The sequence below is a fragment of the Orbicella faveolata genome, unplaced genomic scaffold (assembly GCF_042242905.1).
Source record: "Orbicella faveolata isolate gen_17 unplaced genomic scaffold, um_ofav_v1 contig_34, whole genome shotgun sequence".
Classification (NCBI taxonomy): Eukaryota; Metazoa; Cnidaria; class Anthozoa; order Scleractinia; family Merulinidae; genus Orbicella; species Orbicella faveolata.
Genome location: NW_028301563.1, coordinates 30,248,891 through 30,265,000, shown reverse-complemented (window position 1 = coordinate 30,265,000; position 16,110 = coordinate 30,248,891). Strand labels below are relative to the sequence as shown.

The 16,110-nt window shown below is 39.1% G+C and overlaps 1 protein-coding gene across 1 annotated transcript in view; it reads right to left on the bottom strand.

Annotated features, from left to right (window-relative positions):
• Positions 1 to 4,033, bottom strand: part of LOC110066960 (anaphase-promoting complex subunit 13-like) — a 4,237-nt gene extending 204 nt beyond the window's left edge. Inside the window, exons 1-4 of the mRNA XM_089271205.1 lie at positions 3,950 to 4,033; positions 3,786 to 3,873; positions 3,603 to 3,650; positions 1 to 265 (exon numbers count right to left, since the gene is read on the bottom strand). The exon at positions 1 to 265 is cut by the window's left edge and continues 204 nt beyond it. Coding sequence (XP_089127331.1) covers positions 168 to 265; positions 3,603 to 3,650; positions 3,786 to 3,873; positions 3,950 to 3,997 — 282 coding nt within the window. The 5' untranslated portion in view covers positions 3,998 to 4,033 and the 3' untranslated portion in view covers positions 1 to 167. The remainder of the gene's footprint in view (positions 266 to 3,602; positions 3,651 to 3,785; positions 3,874 to 3,949) is intronic.
• Between the last annotated feature and the right edge of the window lie 12,077 nt (positions 4,034 to 16,110).

Below are 16,110 nucleotides of genomic sequence, written 5' to 3'. Positions count from 1 at the left end.
ACAAATTTAACTAAAAACTTTGGACAACATGGAAAACTAAACAACTTGGAAAGATTAAGGACTTGCACACACCATTCTTGAAATATGGTTTGCATGTGTACAAGTCAGCAGTTTACATGTGTACAAGTCATTTTACAATCTAGTTCCCTGAGTGTTGATTTTCCAATCTAGTTTCCAGAGTGTTGTGGGGATTCCTGTAGCTGCTGTATTCCAAGATCTGTCCACTTTTGCTCTTGTTCTTTCAGTGAATCTGTTGCACCATTGTCTGTGAGATTAAAATAACCCTATTACTTATGCTGCTTGTGGTAGATCTACAAAGTTTAGGAAACACCATCAGCATCCTTCTCTCTTCGTCATGTAATTATTGTAATTTATTAGAAACTCCTCACGAATTAGCTAGTTGGGTGTAATAATGTTCAAGATTTCTGGGTCAAAGCTATTAGCTGGTGGAATCTTCAAAGTGGTAACTCCTAGTCTCCTACACTGTAGATGTGCTGTGTATATTACACGGCTACTACCCGTCTTTTTAACTATTATTATATGGAGAAGAGTGTTTTACTGGGAACTAAACCACTCGTAGATTCCATACGCCATTTCATCTGGGACTCGAGTGGCGTATTTTCCGTATGTCACCTTTGTGAGTGTCGTATCGTTCAATGACCTCATGATTCCCGCCTTTTGCTTTTGTTGAATTGGTTTCTCCATATAATAAAAAGAACATTACACGTTGGCTCGAAGATATGAATTTTATGTTCTCGTGGCAAGAACATAAAATTCATATCTTCTCGCCACCATGTAATATCCTCTATTTATATTTTGTTAGGTAAAAGATACATTTTTGAACAAAGGCGAGCTAAAAACTTAAACCCAACCTCAGTTTTTAGACTTTGTTAAAAGAGCTATATACCCACAATACCCTAAAAGGCACCACAAAAGTTCCCACTGTGGAACTTTTGAGGCTGAACACCCTTTAAGAGGTAGCCAAAAGGTATGACAAGCACCCCTGTTCTTTTTATATGGGAGTACCCCCCAGGGCAGAGTTCTTATGTCTATTGTCCTGTTCCAGAACACGTCACTTCCCCTCACAGATGTTTTTCTGCTTGCTTGCCTCCAACCCCTTGGGAATTCCCGATGACCTTCCAAAGGGTGAATATGAATATCATCTGAAGCAGCAGCCCCATTTTGCTGCTTGGTTAACTTCGTCCCAGCCAACCACCCTCGAGTCTCCAATACTGTACCATGCCAAGATCAATCATTTTACATTTTGCGACACATCTTGGTTGAAGCAGCTGAAGAGCTTCCCTTTCTTATATTTCCACCAGAACAGCACTATCACCCAAAACTTTCTCCACAAACTTGCAAAGCCACCACACTGCAATGCCGCATTGACTAGCGACATGGCAAACAAAAACTGTAGGCCTGATAAATTCTCTGAGAGGAGATTGGTGCTTTCATACCGACCAAATTTTAATCTGAAATTTTGGCTGGAAAGCCAGTGGAAGTGCAGAATATCAACAGTACAAGTAACTGATCAGGTAGGGACCCTCCCCAGGGAACCCTTGCACCTATCTGCTGCCGATTAGTTGAATAGGAGATTATCAGATGAGTGTCATGTTGGTGTGAAACTGGATGATTGAAGGAAAGCACAGGTTTAAAGAGTCATTCTCGTATTCAAGCTTGCAAATCTAGCACTTGCACTCTCATCAAAAGGTCCTTCTTGTCTAGAAAATCCCTTTGAAAATTGTGGACTGCAATTTAAGGTTGCCCTTGCTTTGGAGTTGGTACAGACCAACAAGAGGGGGATATTGGTGGGAGGGGGGAGGGGGGGGGGCTCAGAACAATGTAACAATGCACAAAAAAATAGTAAATGCCACATTTACTACAAGTAAAGTTGACAAAAAAATGTCACCATGACATATTATTTAGCCTCATGATTTGAATGTCTAAATCAAACATAATACTTTTCTACTTCAACAATTTTCCACAAACTAAATACATCACAACACTTGTCATTGTCTACATGTCGATACTACTTTGGATTGGCAGCTGAAGCATTTTGAATATTAAGGTTACCGTATACCTTTAGAGCACCTTTAGAGGTGTCTCATCTCTTAGCGATGTAGTGCATTCGGTTTAAACTGCAGATACCTAAACCCCTATATGTAACTTTCAAAAGGTGATTCAGATGCTCGCATTTAGAGGTTGTAAAAAATTCAACAATTCATTTTGTTTCAAAATTATTGATTGCCAGCTCTAAGGGTTTAGGTACCTACAGTTCAAGCCGGATGCCCTACATTACTTAGACAGAAGACCTTATCTTAGTAGACAGTGTTGGTCTATATTCATTTGTTTGTAAAACTAGTATGGATTAAAAAGTTTACATCCTATCTTGTTAGGTCTGAGAATGGTCAAACAAGGAACACACAGCACCACAAAAAATTTCATTACAAAGAACACTGTAGGGGTGATAAACACAAATATCGCACACCTTAGGGTTTAGAATCACTGTAACACCGCAAGGTGGGATTTCATTCATCGCATCACAGCATTAGAAAAGCAATCAACACTGCAACACTGCAAAGCCCCATGCCCCCCTCAGCAAAGTAGATCAATCACCATTTGACTATTTCGTCTTGGTTCCAGTCTCATACTTAACACTTTTTGCATGCAGTTGATCTTTAGATAGTGATAGCTACCTGAGGTGGATCCAGGATTTTTCTTAGGAAGGGGTGCACCACTAAGGAATGGTGTAAATGACTGGTGAGGTAAACAAATTTTAAAGGCGAGTACGAAGAAGAAGACTTCAAACCCCCTGCACCCTGCCTCTAGATCCGCCCCTGGTTTAACTCTTTGCATGAAACACCCCAAATGTCAAATAAGCACCTGTGAAACGAAATTAACTACCAAAAGACATGCACAAGACACTGATTGATTCTCCAAGATTTCGTAACATCATTTATAATATACTTATAGCTGATCTAAACACAGAAACTCACTCTCAAACCATGTGTTTGGGATCAGGCAGTTTATTTTAATCCTACACATACATGCAACACACGGAAAATGATTCATACTAATTACAATCTTCGAAATAAACTATGATAAAACTAGAGGACCATCGAGGGCCTGTACAAGATAATAATTATAATTATAATTAATAACAATTATTATAAATACATAAATTACCACGGAATTATAAACACAACAAAAAAATTAGAACTGCAATGGAAGTGGGTGGGTGGGAAAGCCAATGCTAGTAACTTGAAAAAGCGTCAATAATAGATAGCTATTGCTCTAATGCTAGAATGATACTGATGTGATCTACATCCTAATTCCACTGGTTATATACTAGGTATAAGGCAACACTACAGTTATTAATATTTTACTCTAACCGGTGGTTGTCATGGCTAGATTCATATTAATGTTATCACTATTCAACCTCAAAAATACTTTAAACTGCTTGACTAATTAATGGAAATTTGATTTACAAACTTCTTCCTTAGATAAAATGTTACTCTTATTTAATGTCCAATAGTAGTGTCTCACAAACAAAGTCTTAGATTAAAAAACGTGTACCGATTTTCAAAATAGTTTATACTTACGGTCACTGTCGTCAACGGGTGGGAGTTCAAATTCTGGCACTGAAATTTCTGTAGAAATAACATGACAAGTTTCAGAAAACAACTTCCCGTTTCAACTGGGATTTGTAAACTGTACGTAACGCAGCGGGCAATCACAGACAAACTGCTGTAAAGTGTAATCCTTCAAATAGGTGCTTTCCATACCGTCATTTGGAAGTTCATCTCTCTGCCAAGCCTCGTCAATCAGCTCCAACAATCGACCATCACGGTGGGCATACGACAGCTCGCTATCCTGCGAACAGGATATATACAAGAATGGAAGGGTAAGCACGTGTAAAATGTACTGAAGAAGACGTATTGCAACCAACCTGAGACATCTTCAATTTGAAAAAATATTCCAGGCGTCTTCTCAACATTGCAAAAAGACTGGTGTCTGGTATATTTTTTTGATGGATGGGGAAGCGTTGGTTCCAGTTCCCCGAAAATCCCTTTACTTTCCTCTGAAGAACTAGGGCGAGCTCTAGAAACGTGTTATACGAAAAATTTGTGCGCCTTAATCTTCAGGTGGTGGTGTGCGGCCCGATTACCCTGTTTATGACCAAAATCGGCGATTTTCCTCCTTCCCTATTTATGACCTGACCAAAAATTCGATACCCTATTTATGACCGTTGAGTTGCCCTAAACATAAATTTTGAAGGGCTTTGTTAATGGTCTTTACTATCAGCAATGGTGAAAAAGTAGCCTCTTCTCGTGACAACATACCCAATTCAAGACTAGACAACAAAAACTAGACCTAATTTAAGACCAAAATGGCCAAAATCGATACCCTATTTATGACCAAAACGGCGGAAAAACCATACCCTTTAAGACCGCACATACCCATATAAGAGAGTAGCCCCCCCCCCGGGGGGGGGGTTACCTCCACGCTAACTAAACATTCAAATGTTTATTGGTTTCAGTAATGAAGTGAATCAAACACATAGCCCTTGGGTTATCTTTACTAACCTACTACTATGTCAAATATAAAATGCATCCATTTTAGTAAGTTCTCGCTCAAGTATTTTTATATTATGGTTCATAGTTCTGCGATTAATTAATCCGAAATACAATAGAAGTAGAGCTCCAAGTACCGACGAAAAGGGCCGTCTTAAAATCAGGCTCTTGATTGGTCGAGAATACAACAGCGTTCCTGAAATTGGCTACGGACATTATCATTGATTACGCCAGTTTGGAATATAACTGAAGAATATTTCAATCAACAACCAGTCCCCTGAGCACATAACAAGAGAAGGAACTTACATTTCAAACTGTTGAGTTTCCTTGATAACTAAAATTGTGATCCCTCGTCGGCTTCTTATATATAGCACGGAGGCAGCGTGGACGAGTGGTTCAGGGCGCTGGTGTTGTACTCCGGAGGTTCCGGGTTTAACTGAGGTCTCCACCTCTCCACTGGCTTGTTTTTATTTCTCGGCAGTCCCGAGTTCAAATCCTCGGTCACGCTTTGTAAATAGTCCGGCAACTGGTCTGCCTCCTGCTAGTTGGGATTTTTAACTATGTTACTTCTATTTTAAATGTTTATTTCCTTTGTTTCAGTGGCATGCCTGTAAACTAGCTAAGCTTAGTGCTTGTATAGCTAGGTACTAAAATGGATGCATTTTATATTTGACACCCATAAGTAGTAGTAGGTCAGTCAAGATAACCTAAGGTCTATGAGCTTGATTTACTTCGTTACTGAAAACCAATAAACCTTTAAATGTTTAGTTAAGCCCAGTCCACACGTATCCGGATATTTTTGAATCCGCAACTTTTTCTTTCCGGATACGGCTTCTGTCCACACGCATCCGGCGAATTCGGCAGCGAATCTGGATATTTTTGAATCCGCTCTCCAGAGTGCAAAAAAAATAAATCCGCAACGAATCCGATAACGTGTGGACGGTGAATCCAGATATTTTCGAATCCGATGACGTAGCAAAATCGTGTCCAGTCTCTTACCGAACAATAAACCAATATGGCGGCACAACGAGTCGGCCTAGTTTCTCTATAGTGAATCTGGATACCATCGGATGCGTGTGGACAGGCGAATTCGATTTGAATACGCTACGCGTGGACGGGGAAATTTTTGAATCCGGAAAGAAAAAGTTGCGGATTCAAAAATATCCGGATACGTGTGGACGGGGCGTTAGTGTGGATGCAAACACCAGGGCAACATTAATATATAAAACTGATTATTCAAGGTACAGGCATACTAATAAGAGTCACTCTTCCTCAATAGAATCAAAAGACCCGCCCAAGGGACATGGCCGCTCTTTACCCACACCTACCTTAGTCAGCCTCCGCCATTTTTGATGTCACCGAAATTATTGATATTTTATGGTGAAGCGAAATCTTATTGCTTTATTGTAAGTTTTGTTCCTGAAAGTATGTTTAATTATTTTTAGTAGTAGTTTGACAGTGATTTGCTTCGTTTCCAAACGCTCCGAATAAAATATAATAGCCAAACTTTCGCATGTAGACAAAAACGAAGGTGTGACTGACTAGGGTCTTTGTTTTCAATCAAGGGTACCTCGGTTTTGTCTAGCAGCGTAGACTGTTTATAAAAGCCCTTTTCACTGTGGACATTTCTTATTTGCAATGTAATCCAACGAAAAAGAGTTGCTCGTAAATATGGGCGAAATTTAAGGATACTCTTAGTCTAGCGGAACAAAACACATCGTTAATTTGACGTCTTGTCAAACGTTTTCAAGTGACAGGTTATGCGTTAAAACTTCCAATAGTTGGTAAAGATTCAAGACATTCGCATAACTTGAAGTTTCGTATGAAATTGTTGACTTTTTTCGTGCTTGACATGTGCTCTAAACCTATATTTTGCTCAAACGTTGCTCAGAAAGGCAAACCTTGCTTGATGTTGTTAGAACCCTAAAACGTTGCTCAAAAGTTGCCAAACTCGATCGAGACAGGCCTACATGATAATCTGGGAGAGTTGGCACCGTGCTGTGAACAGGCTCCCGACGAGTGCGAAAAAAATAATAAAATAGGGGGAGCGAAGCGAACCTAGCGGGGTGGGATTTTCGCTCTCCAGACCACTCTCGGCTATCTCCGCCCGCCTCTTTTCTTCCTCTCCATATAACACAATCGGGAGCCCGTTCACAAGCTAAGTTGGCAGAGATCTTGTGTACGTATTGAGAAGGCGTCCACGCCACCTTTGCCATGCTTTAAGTACGGCAATATTTGTGTCAAAGCTTTACTCCTGCAAATTTTCTTCTGAACGGCATTGTTTTATGTTTGTGAATGACATAAGGTGGCTTTTGAATTCGGTTTGGTCCTTATGACGACCTGCGCAAACATTTTCCTTGCGTAGTCTCTCATTGCTTACACAACTGTCTCCTCGAGCGGTATAAAATGATACCAAGCTCTAACGTCTCTTATCGTTTCAGCTGTTTGGAGCATTCAGTTTCAGACCCTTCATACGGCAGTCGCATTCGGATTCGTATATGGTCTGATGCACTGCCAAAAAATAATAACAGAAATAACACTGAAGCTCATAGTCCTTACATGCAAATTTCAACTATTTTCAATTGACTTATTCCTATTGTGTTACAATTGTCTGGACATATAGTACCATGAAGATCCACGAAAATCCAAGACATCAGAGGTCAAGCGGAAGAAAGAACGAAAAATACCAGAAAACGGTGTCACGTCTGCCCCGATTTATTGATCTTTTTCAAAACTCTCTTTACTATTTACTTGGAATGAATGATATTCTTCTATAGTTCAGAGAACGTTCCCTTATCACGGAAATCTAATTGGTAAATCACGAATCACGTCCTTGTAAAATAACAAATCACGCATCGCGTTATGATGTCCTGTCCCGCGTCACGCGGCCAATTTGGTATCAATCACGCGCCACATTGCTAATTTTGGGACGATCACGCGTCACGCAAAAACCCTTTGTCACCCTCGATTTACTTAGAGAAATTCTCTTTAATTTTGTTGTTCATCGAATGATTTTGATCTTCTCTGAACAAGCAAAAAGGTTTGTTAGGCTCTCTTAATAATAAAAATACAATTCGTCAAACTGAGCACTAGCTGACTTATACTCTTTTTGTTCAATGAGACTCTTTTATCAGAATATTCGAGCTGAAATTGGCGAAATTTTAAGAAATGTTACCCCCGGCGAATATACTCAAGACTGAGTGAATATGTTTCTAGATCCGATAAAAAAAATTTTCCCCTCAAAATGCACGCCATTATCAAGGTATAGACTAGTAACAGAGCTAGGAAAACGAAACTGGTAGGTCTATTCTAGCTGCTCAGTATAGGTAGGACTGAGGAAAAGTGGCAGTTTCTAAAGAAACTGTTGAACTGCAACGGTGGGCAATTGAAACACTCAGGAATTGATATAAGAAGGCGTTTTTCTATACAGCTTCCGTCATTTGTTGCTTATAACTGACCGTTGCCGACAGGTTATTTTTGACAGTTGGGACTCGCTTTATGGCCATACCGCTGTGGCGAGGTTTAAATTAGAGTAAATGTACCGTCCGCTTCGGGAGATAAAAAAGTGGCCGTGGAGAGGTAGCTGTTAGTGTAGGTTCGACTGTACTATTGAATGAGTCCTGGACAGAAGTAATCAACCATAAGACTGAAGTGGACTGAAGTAATCTAAGCAATCACATGAACTCTTTCTGAATTCTTTTTCAAGAAATTTTATTTACTATTTTTCCTTCTCAATCACTTCGTTATATTAAATGCACAGCGTAAGGAAGCCGGCGCTTGTTATTTCTAGCACACTTCAATACAATTTTGAGCGTAGCCAAATCCATGTCAGGCTGACCGTATCTGATTTGCAACCATCGCATTTACGAAGGTCATCTGAAATAAAAATGAACAACGTTAGTAGATCTTAGTAGTCTTTGCAAGCGCCTAAATTGTGTTGTAAACAGAATGTACGCAAGATTATCCGGCATGCAACTTTGTAAAGACAAGCAACGAGCGAGTGTCTCCTCACTCACCCTTGGTGAGAATAATATAGGAAAAGAACCGGTCAAGAAAAGGAAAGCCCAAATCCAGGTATGTGCAGCATGAAAAAGCCATCTGTCTTTTTCAGAACCATTTTTTTTTTTTTTTTTTTCACGGCGTGCAAACTTTTATTAAACAACTTCATATTTCGGTGGGCAAATAACTAAAATCAACCAACCAAATTGCTTTCTTGTCAGTCCAATATTTTTCGAGTACTCGGGACCAGGAACCATCCCGAAGGATCCCGCGTGATCTTTCTTGATGGTTTTCTTGTAGTTTTACGCCTTACTTTATTGCATGAAGAACAGTATTTTATAGGGGAAACCCATATAATACCAGGTATGCTGCAAATCAAAACTTCTTTAAGCCATCAGTACGCACCAATTATGGTGTATCTACATTTCAGTTCTCCGCAATAAAAATCTGGGAATCTGTCCCACCAGAACTTAAACGTTTTCCTTACATGCTCTTCAAAAAGCGGTATAAAAGATTCTTATTGACCACTCAAAACTGACCATAGTTTAACTGTTATAGCTATGTGAGATACTGCTGTATAATATTCAGGACATTGTTTTCCTTTTATTTGCATTTATGTATGTCTTTCTTCTTTTATGATAATAATATCGTCTTTAATGTAAATATTAATTTAAATTAACTTAGCATGCGGCCAACGCCAGCTTATATCTGCATGACAGTGACCAACTCGAAAGCTCATTGGCTACTTTGGTCACTGTACGTAATTAAGTATTGTTTCTTCTAGTTAATTTCTATCTGTTTTTTATATCTCTTTTTAGTGGAAATGCATAATACAGTTATGTTTTCAGTATACAGATTTATATTGCTGCATAGGTTTGCCAATCTTCGTTCGTGTTCTCTGTAAGAATCATTTCTTCAGACTGATGTATTTTCATCCACAAACGCCAAAGGAAACTACTCGAGGTGCTTTTCAGCGAGACTTAGCTGGCAGTTTACAGCCTTTGTCGGATAAATCAAAATCACCGTTAATATCTAGAGAAGCTAGACGTTTTCAAGAACAATACTTCCAGTCTGTTAGTTCTCAGAGATTTATTGTGAATTTCACAAAGTTGACCTAAGGAATTATTTTTATGTCGCCAGAACCACATCATTAGTGTTGTTTTCAGTTCGCGAATTTGCTGCTTCCACAGTACGATTACATTATTACTGAACAGAAAACTTCCTAACGGTAAAGAACAGGCTAGTTTAAAGTTAATATTTGTTGGTCATATGATATTTTTGGATTTTCATATCCGACAGCAAATTACCTTCCTAAAGCAAAAATGACTCAACTAAGCCTTGTCATTCTGGTTCTTGTCTTCTTTGGGTAAGTGTGGATAGCACAAGGAAAAAAAACATCGAGGTGTTCATTCACATTTGTTCAGTTACTTTGATCAACTGATTACGACTTTGAAACAAAAGCTACATTTTTCTCTTTTACTGAGGAAAACTAGAAAATATTGAACGCTTTCCAAATAGATTTCACTGTACATAGTAGAACTTCCGTCAGCTGACGATAGTCAATGGGAGTATTTAATGATAACCGTTTTCAAAGTTCTTATTTTGACTCGGTATTGCTCATGACAAAAAAAAAAGTTTTGTCGTCGTCATATATGGCTGCCTAAGCATTACAAAGAGATGAAGGCAAAGACACAAAATGCAAATAAAGGAAAAGCGCGAAAGCGTCACAACCAGAAACATTGATATAAACAGACAGAGGAAAATGACAAACACATTGTTATATGACAAGACCCTCTCGGTAAGAGAAAGACAGAAACGATTTATATAACCTAGAAGAACGAAACGAAAGGTTTTTTCTGTAAGTACAAAATCGCAGTATCTTAATTAATAATATTTATCAGGACTGGACATTTTTAACAATACCATCCTTGTTCTGAATTATTTGATTACTGTTTTGCTTTATAAAAAGTGATTGTTTTTATTCTTGGATATTTTCTGGTCCAAAGTGCTATCTTTCAAGCTTGTTTCAAAATGTACAAGATCACATAACAAGCTATAAAAGGTTGCTAGTTTCTCTTCCTACCTTATATAAGTGATGTAAACCTGGATGTTATTGTGAAAACAGGAATTTACTTTACTGCACCGTTTTTTGCAAGAGATATATAAGAGGAAGTGACCCCACAAAACGACTGTAATATTCCTTTCGGCCGCCACTTTTGTTAAGGCGCTCTGCGTCTTTGGATCCGTAACTATACGGAATGGTACCTTTCGATTTCTTTCCGAAAGTTGCAAAGCGTGACGCTACAGCCTCCTCCTACGAGAGTGTTCATAAAAGTGCGTTGTAACCTTCTTTGTGCTCCGTTTTATCAGTGCCTGGGAAGAAAGGTGATGTGGCAGTATGGAAAAACGGTTTCAGCCAGCATGGCGATTTCTGGCTCATAGGGTGCTGCCCGGCAGGTAAAGACGATAAACAAGATCAATTAATTTAAAGGCGTGAAAGATCATACCAGTCTAATATGTTCGTAACTTTGGAAAATTTTAGGTGGCTCTAAACCCCGTCCACAGAAATTTTTTAAACTTTGCAAGACGTTGCATATTATCCTACTCGTCACAATCCCATAATAGAAATGGAGGTCCTGGCGCTCGTTTTTAACATATAAGCACTAAAATCTAAAATTCACGGTGTTTTTAACAGGTTGCTTTGTTGCTATAGTAACATGTTATATTAAAAGGATGACCGCAACTTGTTTACTAATGATTGGGTACTTGAGTGGTACCATTATTGTAGCATTACCTGATAAACAATGATAGGATTCATCCTTCAAAGTATAGCTGTTGAGAATTCGAAAGTGCTGGAAACTGTTGCCAGCCTCCTTAAAGGCCTGAGAGATTATACAAGTTTAATTAGGCAGTTGCGAAAATAAGAGCCTAATTCAACGGAATTCGAACCCATGACCTCTGCGATACTACTGTAGTGCTATATTATCGTGTTTCAAACATCTGACAAGTGCAGCACAAGGGAAATAGCCAGTTTCTAGCTAAGGGTTGGGTTATCGAGGGTCAGTGCCCGAAGGTTGCCCAGCCAAAAATGAATGGGCTAAAGATCGAACAGATATTATAAGAAACAGCCGTTGCATGCCTCTTGTAAATCTTCTTGTTAAAGGCCGCCGTGACGACAGAAAACAACAGAAGGGATGGCGCAATATGGCGGACTCCTTTCAACGCTTAAAAAACATTGTGATTTTCTCTTGTATTTTAGGAAAGCGTCTAGTGGATGTCGGAAGCAATATCTTTTGCTGTGCTGGAGATGCACATTGCTGGGGCACTGCTTGTAGGTGGTTTTATTGTAGCTAAATCTATACTCATACGTGGTTATAAAAAGAAAGGAAGCTACCGGCGTGTTTTTGGCTCCACCTAGAGCGGAGAAGACGAACTAAATTCTGTGCTATGATTGGTTACCCAAGCACGGCAATGTTGTCTCCTCGGGATGACCCGTTGTTTCCCCAATAACACAATGTTCTTTATGCAATAAAGTAAGGCGTAAAACTAAAACTGAGAAAATCATCAAGAGAGATCACGCGGGATCCTTCGGGATGGTTCCCGGTCCCGAATACTCGAAAAATACTGGACCAGCAAGAAAGCAATTTGATTGGTTGACTTAAGTTATATGCCCACTGAAATATTAAGTCATTTAATAAAAGTTTGCACGCGGTGGAGAAAAGAAACAAACAAACAAAAAAAACAATGGTTTTGAAAAACACAGATGGCTTTTTCCAGCTGTACATGCTAGAATCTGTATTTGGGCTTTCCTTTGCTTGACCGGTCCTTTTCCTATATTATTATCACCAAGGGCGAGCAAGGAGACACTCGCTTGTTGGTTGTCCTTACAAAGTTGCATGCCAGATAATCTTACGTACATTCTGTTTACAACACAATGTAGGCGCTTGCAAAGACTACTAAGATCTACTAACGACTTTCATTTATATTTTAGACGACCTGTGTAAATGTGATGGTGGCAAATCAGATACAGTCAGTCCCATGAAAATGGATACGCTCAAAATTGTATCGTAGTAGTGTGCTGACAATTACAAGCGGTGGCTTTCTCACGCTGTGCATTTAATTAATGTAACTGTGTGATTCAGAAGGATAACTAATAAACAAAATTTCTTGAAAGAGAATTCAGAAAGAGTACATGTGATTGCTTAGAAAGACACCCCCATACTATTTATGCTTGATTACTTCAGTCCGGTAGCACTTGTTTCTTCTTTCCAGTTGCTTAAATTGGAAAATTTACTGCGATGATCATTCTTCCCTATCATCTACAACCGCAGTTCCTATATGAATTATTTCTTATAAACTTCACATCATTTCATTCCTCACGGGAAGATATGAACTCACTGAATTGACCTCGCTCCCAATGTGTGGCTTCATAGCTCAGTTGGTAGAGCATCGCACCGGTATCGCGGAGGTCACGGGTTCGAATCCCTTTGAAGCCCTGATTTTTTCAGGCTTCTTCTTTCCAGTTGCTTAAATTGGAAAATTTACTGCGATGATCATTCTTCACTTTCATCTACAACCGCAGTTCATATATGAATTATTTCATATAAACTTCAGCACTCATTCAATAGTACCGTCGAACCTATGCTAACGGCTACCTCAGCACTATGGCCATTAGGGGGCGCTTTTTTTTATGAAGGTAACGAAACTTGATCGTACCGTGCGTCGTTGGTGTCTTGCTTCTGTTTTATTGATATATCTTAAGGAGGCTGGCAACATTTTCCAGCACTTTTCTAACAGCTACACTTTGAAGGATGAATGCTATCATTGTTTGTCAAGTGACGCCACGATAATGATATTAGACAATTGCACAATCATTGTGAAACAATTGCAAGTCGCGGTCATCCTTTATACATATAACAGGTTAAAATAGCAACAATAAAACCTGTTAAAAACTCCCTTAACTTTAGCTTTAGGTGCTTATAACTCAGAAACGAGCTAGGTGACCCCTATTTTTTTATTATCGAATTGTGATGAGCATGACAAGATGCAACTTTTTACAAAGTTTAAAAAAATTTTGTAGAGGGGTTCAGAGGCACCTTAATTTTTTTTTACCAGCCTCCTTAATTGCGTTACTTATCAATATGCCAAAATAAGCATATTTTAAAGATGAAAAATGTGTGAAAAGATATTTCACCCCAACCTACCCGTAACGACCTCCTCTCTACAACAGCCGCCTTCCTCCCTCCCATGGCGGCCGTCATGGAAAGGTTCGACTTGTGGATTTTGGTACAACTGTCTCATTTAAATCATTTTTGTTTTTGAAAGTAAAAGCGTTTCAATGCTTTGTTACAATATTCACTACTTACAGAAAGGGTAAAGAAAGTAAACAACTGTTAATCAACTGGAAAAATGCAGCTCGGCAAATGTCCGCCATCAGCCACCTCCACTATAGCTGAGTGTTTTAGTCGCTCGCCGATGTAGTCCAACAGTTTCTTTAGAAACTGCCACCTTTCTTCAGTCCTATCTATATTGAGCAGCTAGACATTAACTTTCAGATCTTAGACCTATTAGTTTCGTTTCTTTTTGCGCCAGTTGTCGTTGTCTTTATAATGTGTCAAATTGTTTTGCGGAATCATGCTTTCTAGCGAATATAGAAACGTAATTTAGTAGAGCGCGGAAAATCTCGAAAGTCATGAGTATATTTTATACATGATCTTTTATAAATAACTGAGGTACTACGCGCGCTCTCATTGGTCGATAGGTGTGTTTAGATGAGAGTATATAAACACAGTTGTGACGTTTTAGTTTTGCACATATTTTTGAGAATTATTTCATAAAAGCAATAGAGCACTTTTTCCGTGTTTACATAGCCTCATCTAAACACTCGGGGGTTGGGAGAATTCTCGAAAGTTATGCAAACCCGAGACGTAGTCTGTCTCGAATTCTCCGAACGCTCCTCGTGTTGAGATGAGACTATGTAAACACGGAAAAAGTGTTCTATTGCTTAAAATTAAAATTTTGCCAATTTCAACCCCAGTATGCTAATGAAACTGATTGTTATAAAACAAAAAGAATGTTTGTCAGCTGATGTTTGGTTTAATGAATTGTATTTTTATTATTAAGAGAGCATAAAAAATGTGGTGCTCGTTCAGAGGATCAAAATCGCTCGACGAAGAACAAAATTAAAGAACACTTCTCTATGTAGGTATAGGTCGCTCGACACATGAAGATAGCGAGGAGCTCAGGTTTGAGAAGACACGCAAGAGAAATTCGAATGCGGCGCTTTAACTCTGAAGGCGCATCAAATGTTTTCCGTCCACACAACACGGTCCGGAGAAATTTGAAAACGCAACAAACACCGGCGGCAGAAACACTTCAGCGTATCCTGGGTGAGGGCTAGGGTAAATCACATGATTATCGCGACATTGTAGTTTTCGCCTAAAGGCTCCGTTTTCAAAATGTTGCCCGTCCACATCATAGTGTCCATACTAAAAAAATTTCTGCGTTTTCGGTGGACAGTTTATCCGGATCGGTTTTGACCGTCGGCCTGATCGTAATAATACAGCTGCTGTGATAATACAGCTGGTGTAGCATGGACGGGGCCTAAGCTCAGACCTGACACTTCGGGAAAAAAAAAAAAAAAGAAAATTAAAACAAATTTCGAACATATTTATAGGACTTACTTTGACAACTGACTTCTTGTTATTATGCTCTGTTAGTCAAACACCTGGATGCGTCAGTGGGTGACAGGAAAACACCTGGCGATGTTAACTCCATTACTTGTTTTGACTTTGGTTTAGTTTCTGTGCCACACAGATCTGCCCGGCACTGTTTCCACAACCTCGTTCCCAGGGTCCTCTCTCTCGAGGTAGAGAGAGGACCATGGGAACGAGGTTGCTGTACTGATGTCAAACTTGTGACAAAACAACTTCGTTCCCAAGGGCTGCAAGAGTAGAGTCCCTAGGAACGAGGTTGATGACAAAACAGCTTGTTGAAAAATAAAGAATCCACAAAAGACCAATTTCGATATATTAAAATTCAGCCTAAATTAATAGAACTCAGTACGAGGCTCCGGGGAATAACTGCAGAGTTTGTGGCCTGCTGTCTATTCCCCAGAGCCTCGTGCTGAGGTTTATTGTGTTAGGTTGAATTTTAATATATCGAAATGAATAGTTTTAATTAAAAGGCGAGATTAAACAACGGTGCGGTCTTAAGGTGTGACAGTGGTTTGTTAAACACTTGCTTTCTCGGTCACTTTTCTTTTCATCTTTTTCCAAGGTTTTCGCTCTCTCTGTAGAGAGATTTATATCAAGAGACCGTAAATGAACAGTTAAATGGATAAATTAGTTAAATGAACAGTTTTTCACCACGAACTTTAGGCTAAACTTTTCAAGCTGCGTAAACTATGACGTAGATGGTTTTCACTTGCACTAAGAGGCACTAAGGACGCATTAAGGCGTTATAGTAATAATAAGGACAATAAGCTTCGTTGTTATAGGAATAGGAAATTTTCCTTTAGTTGCGAACTCCTTAGTTT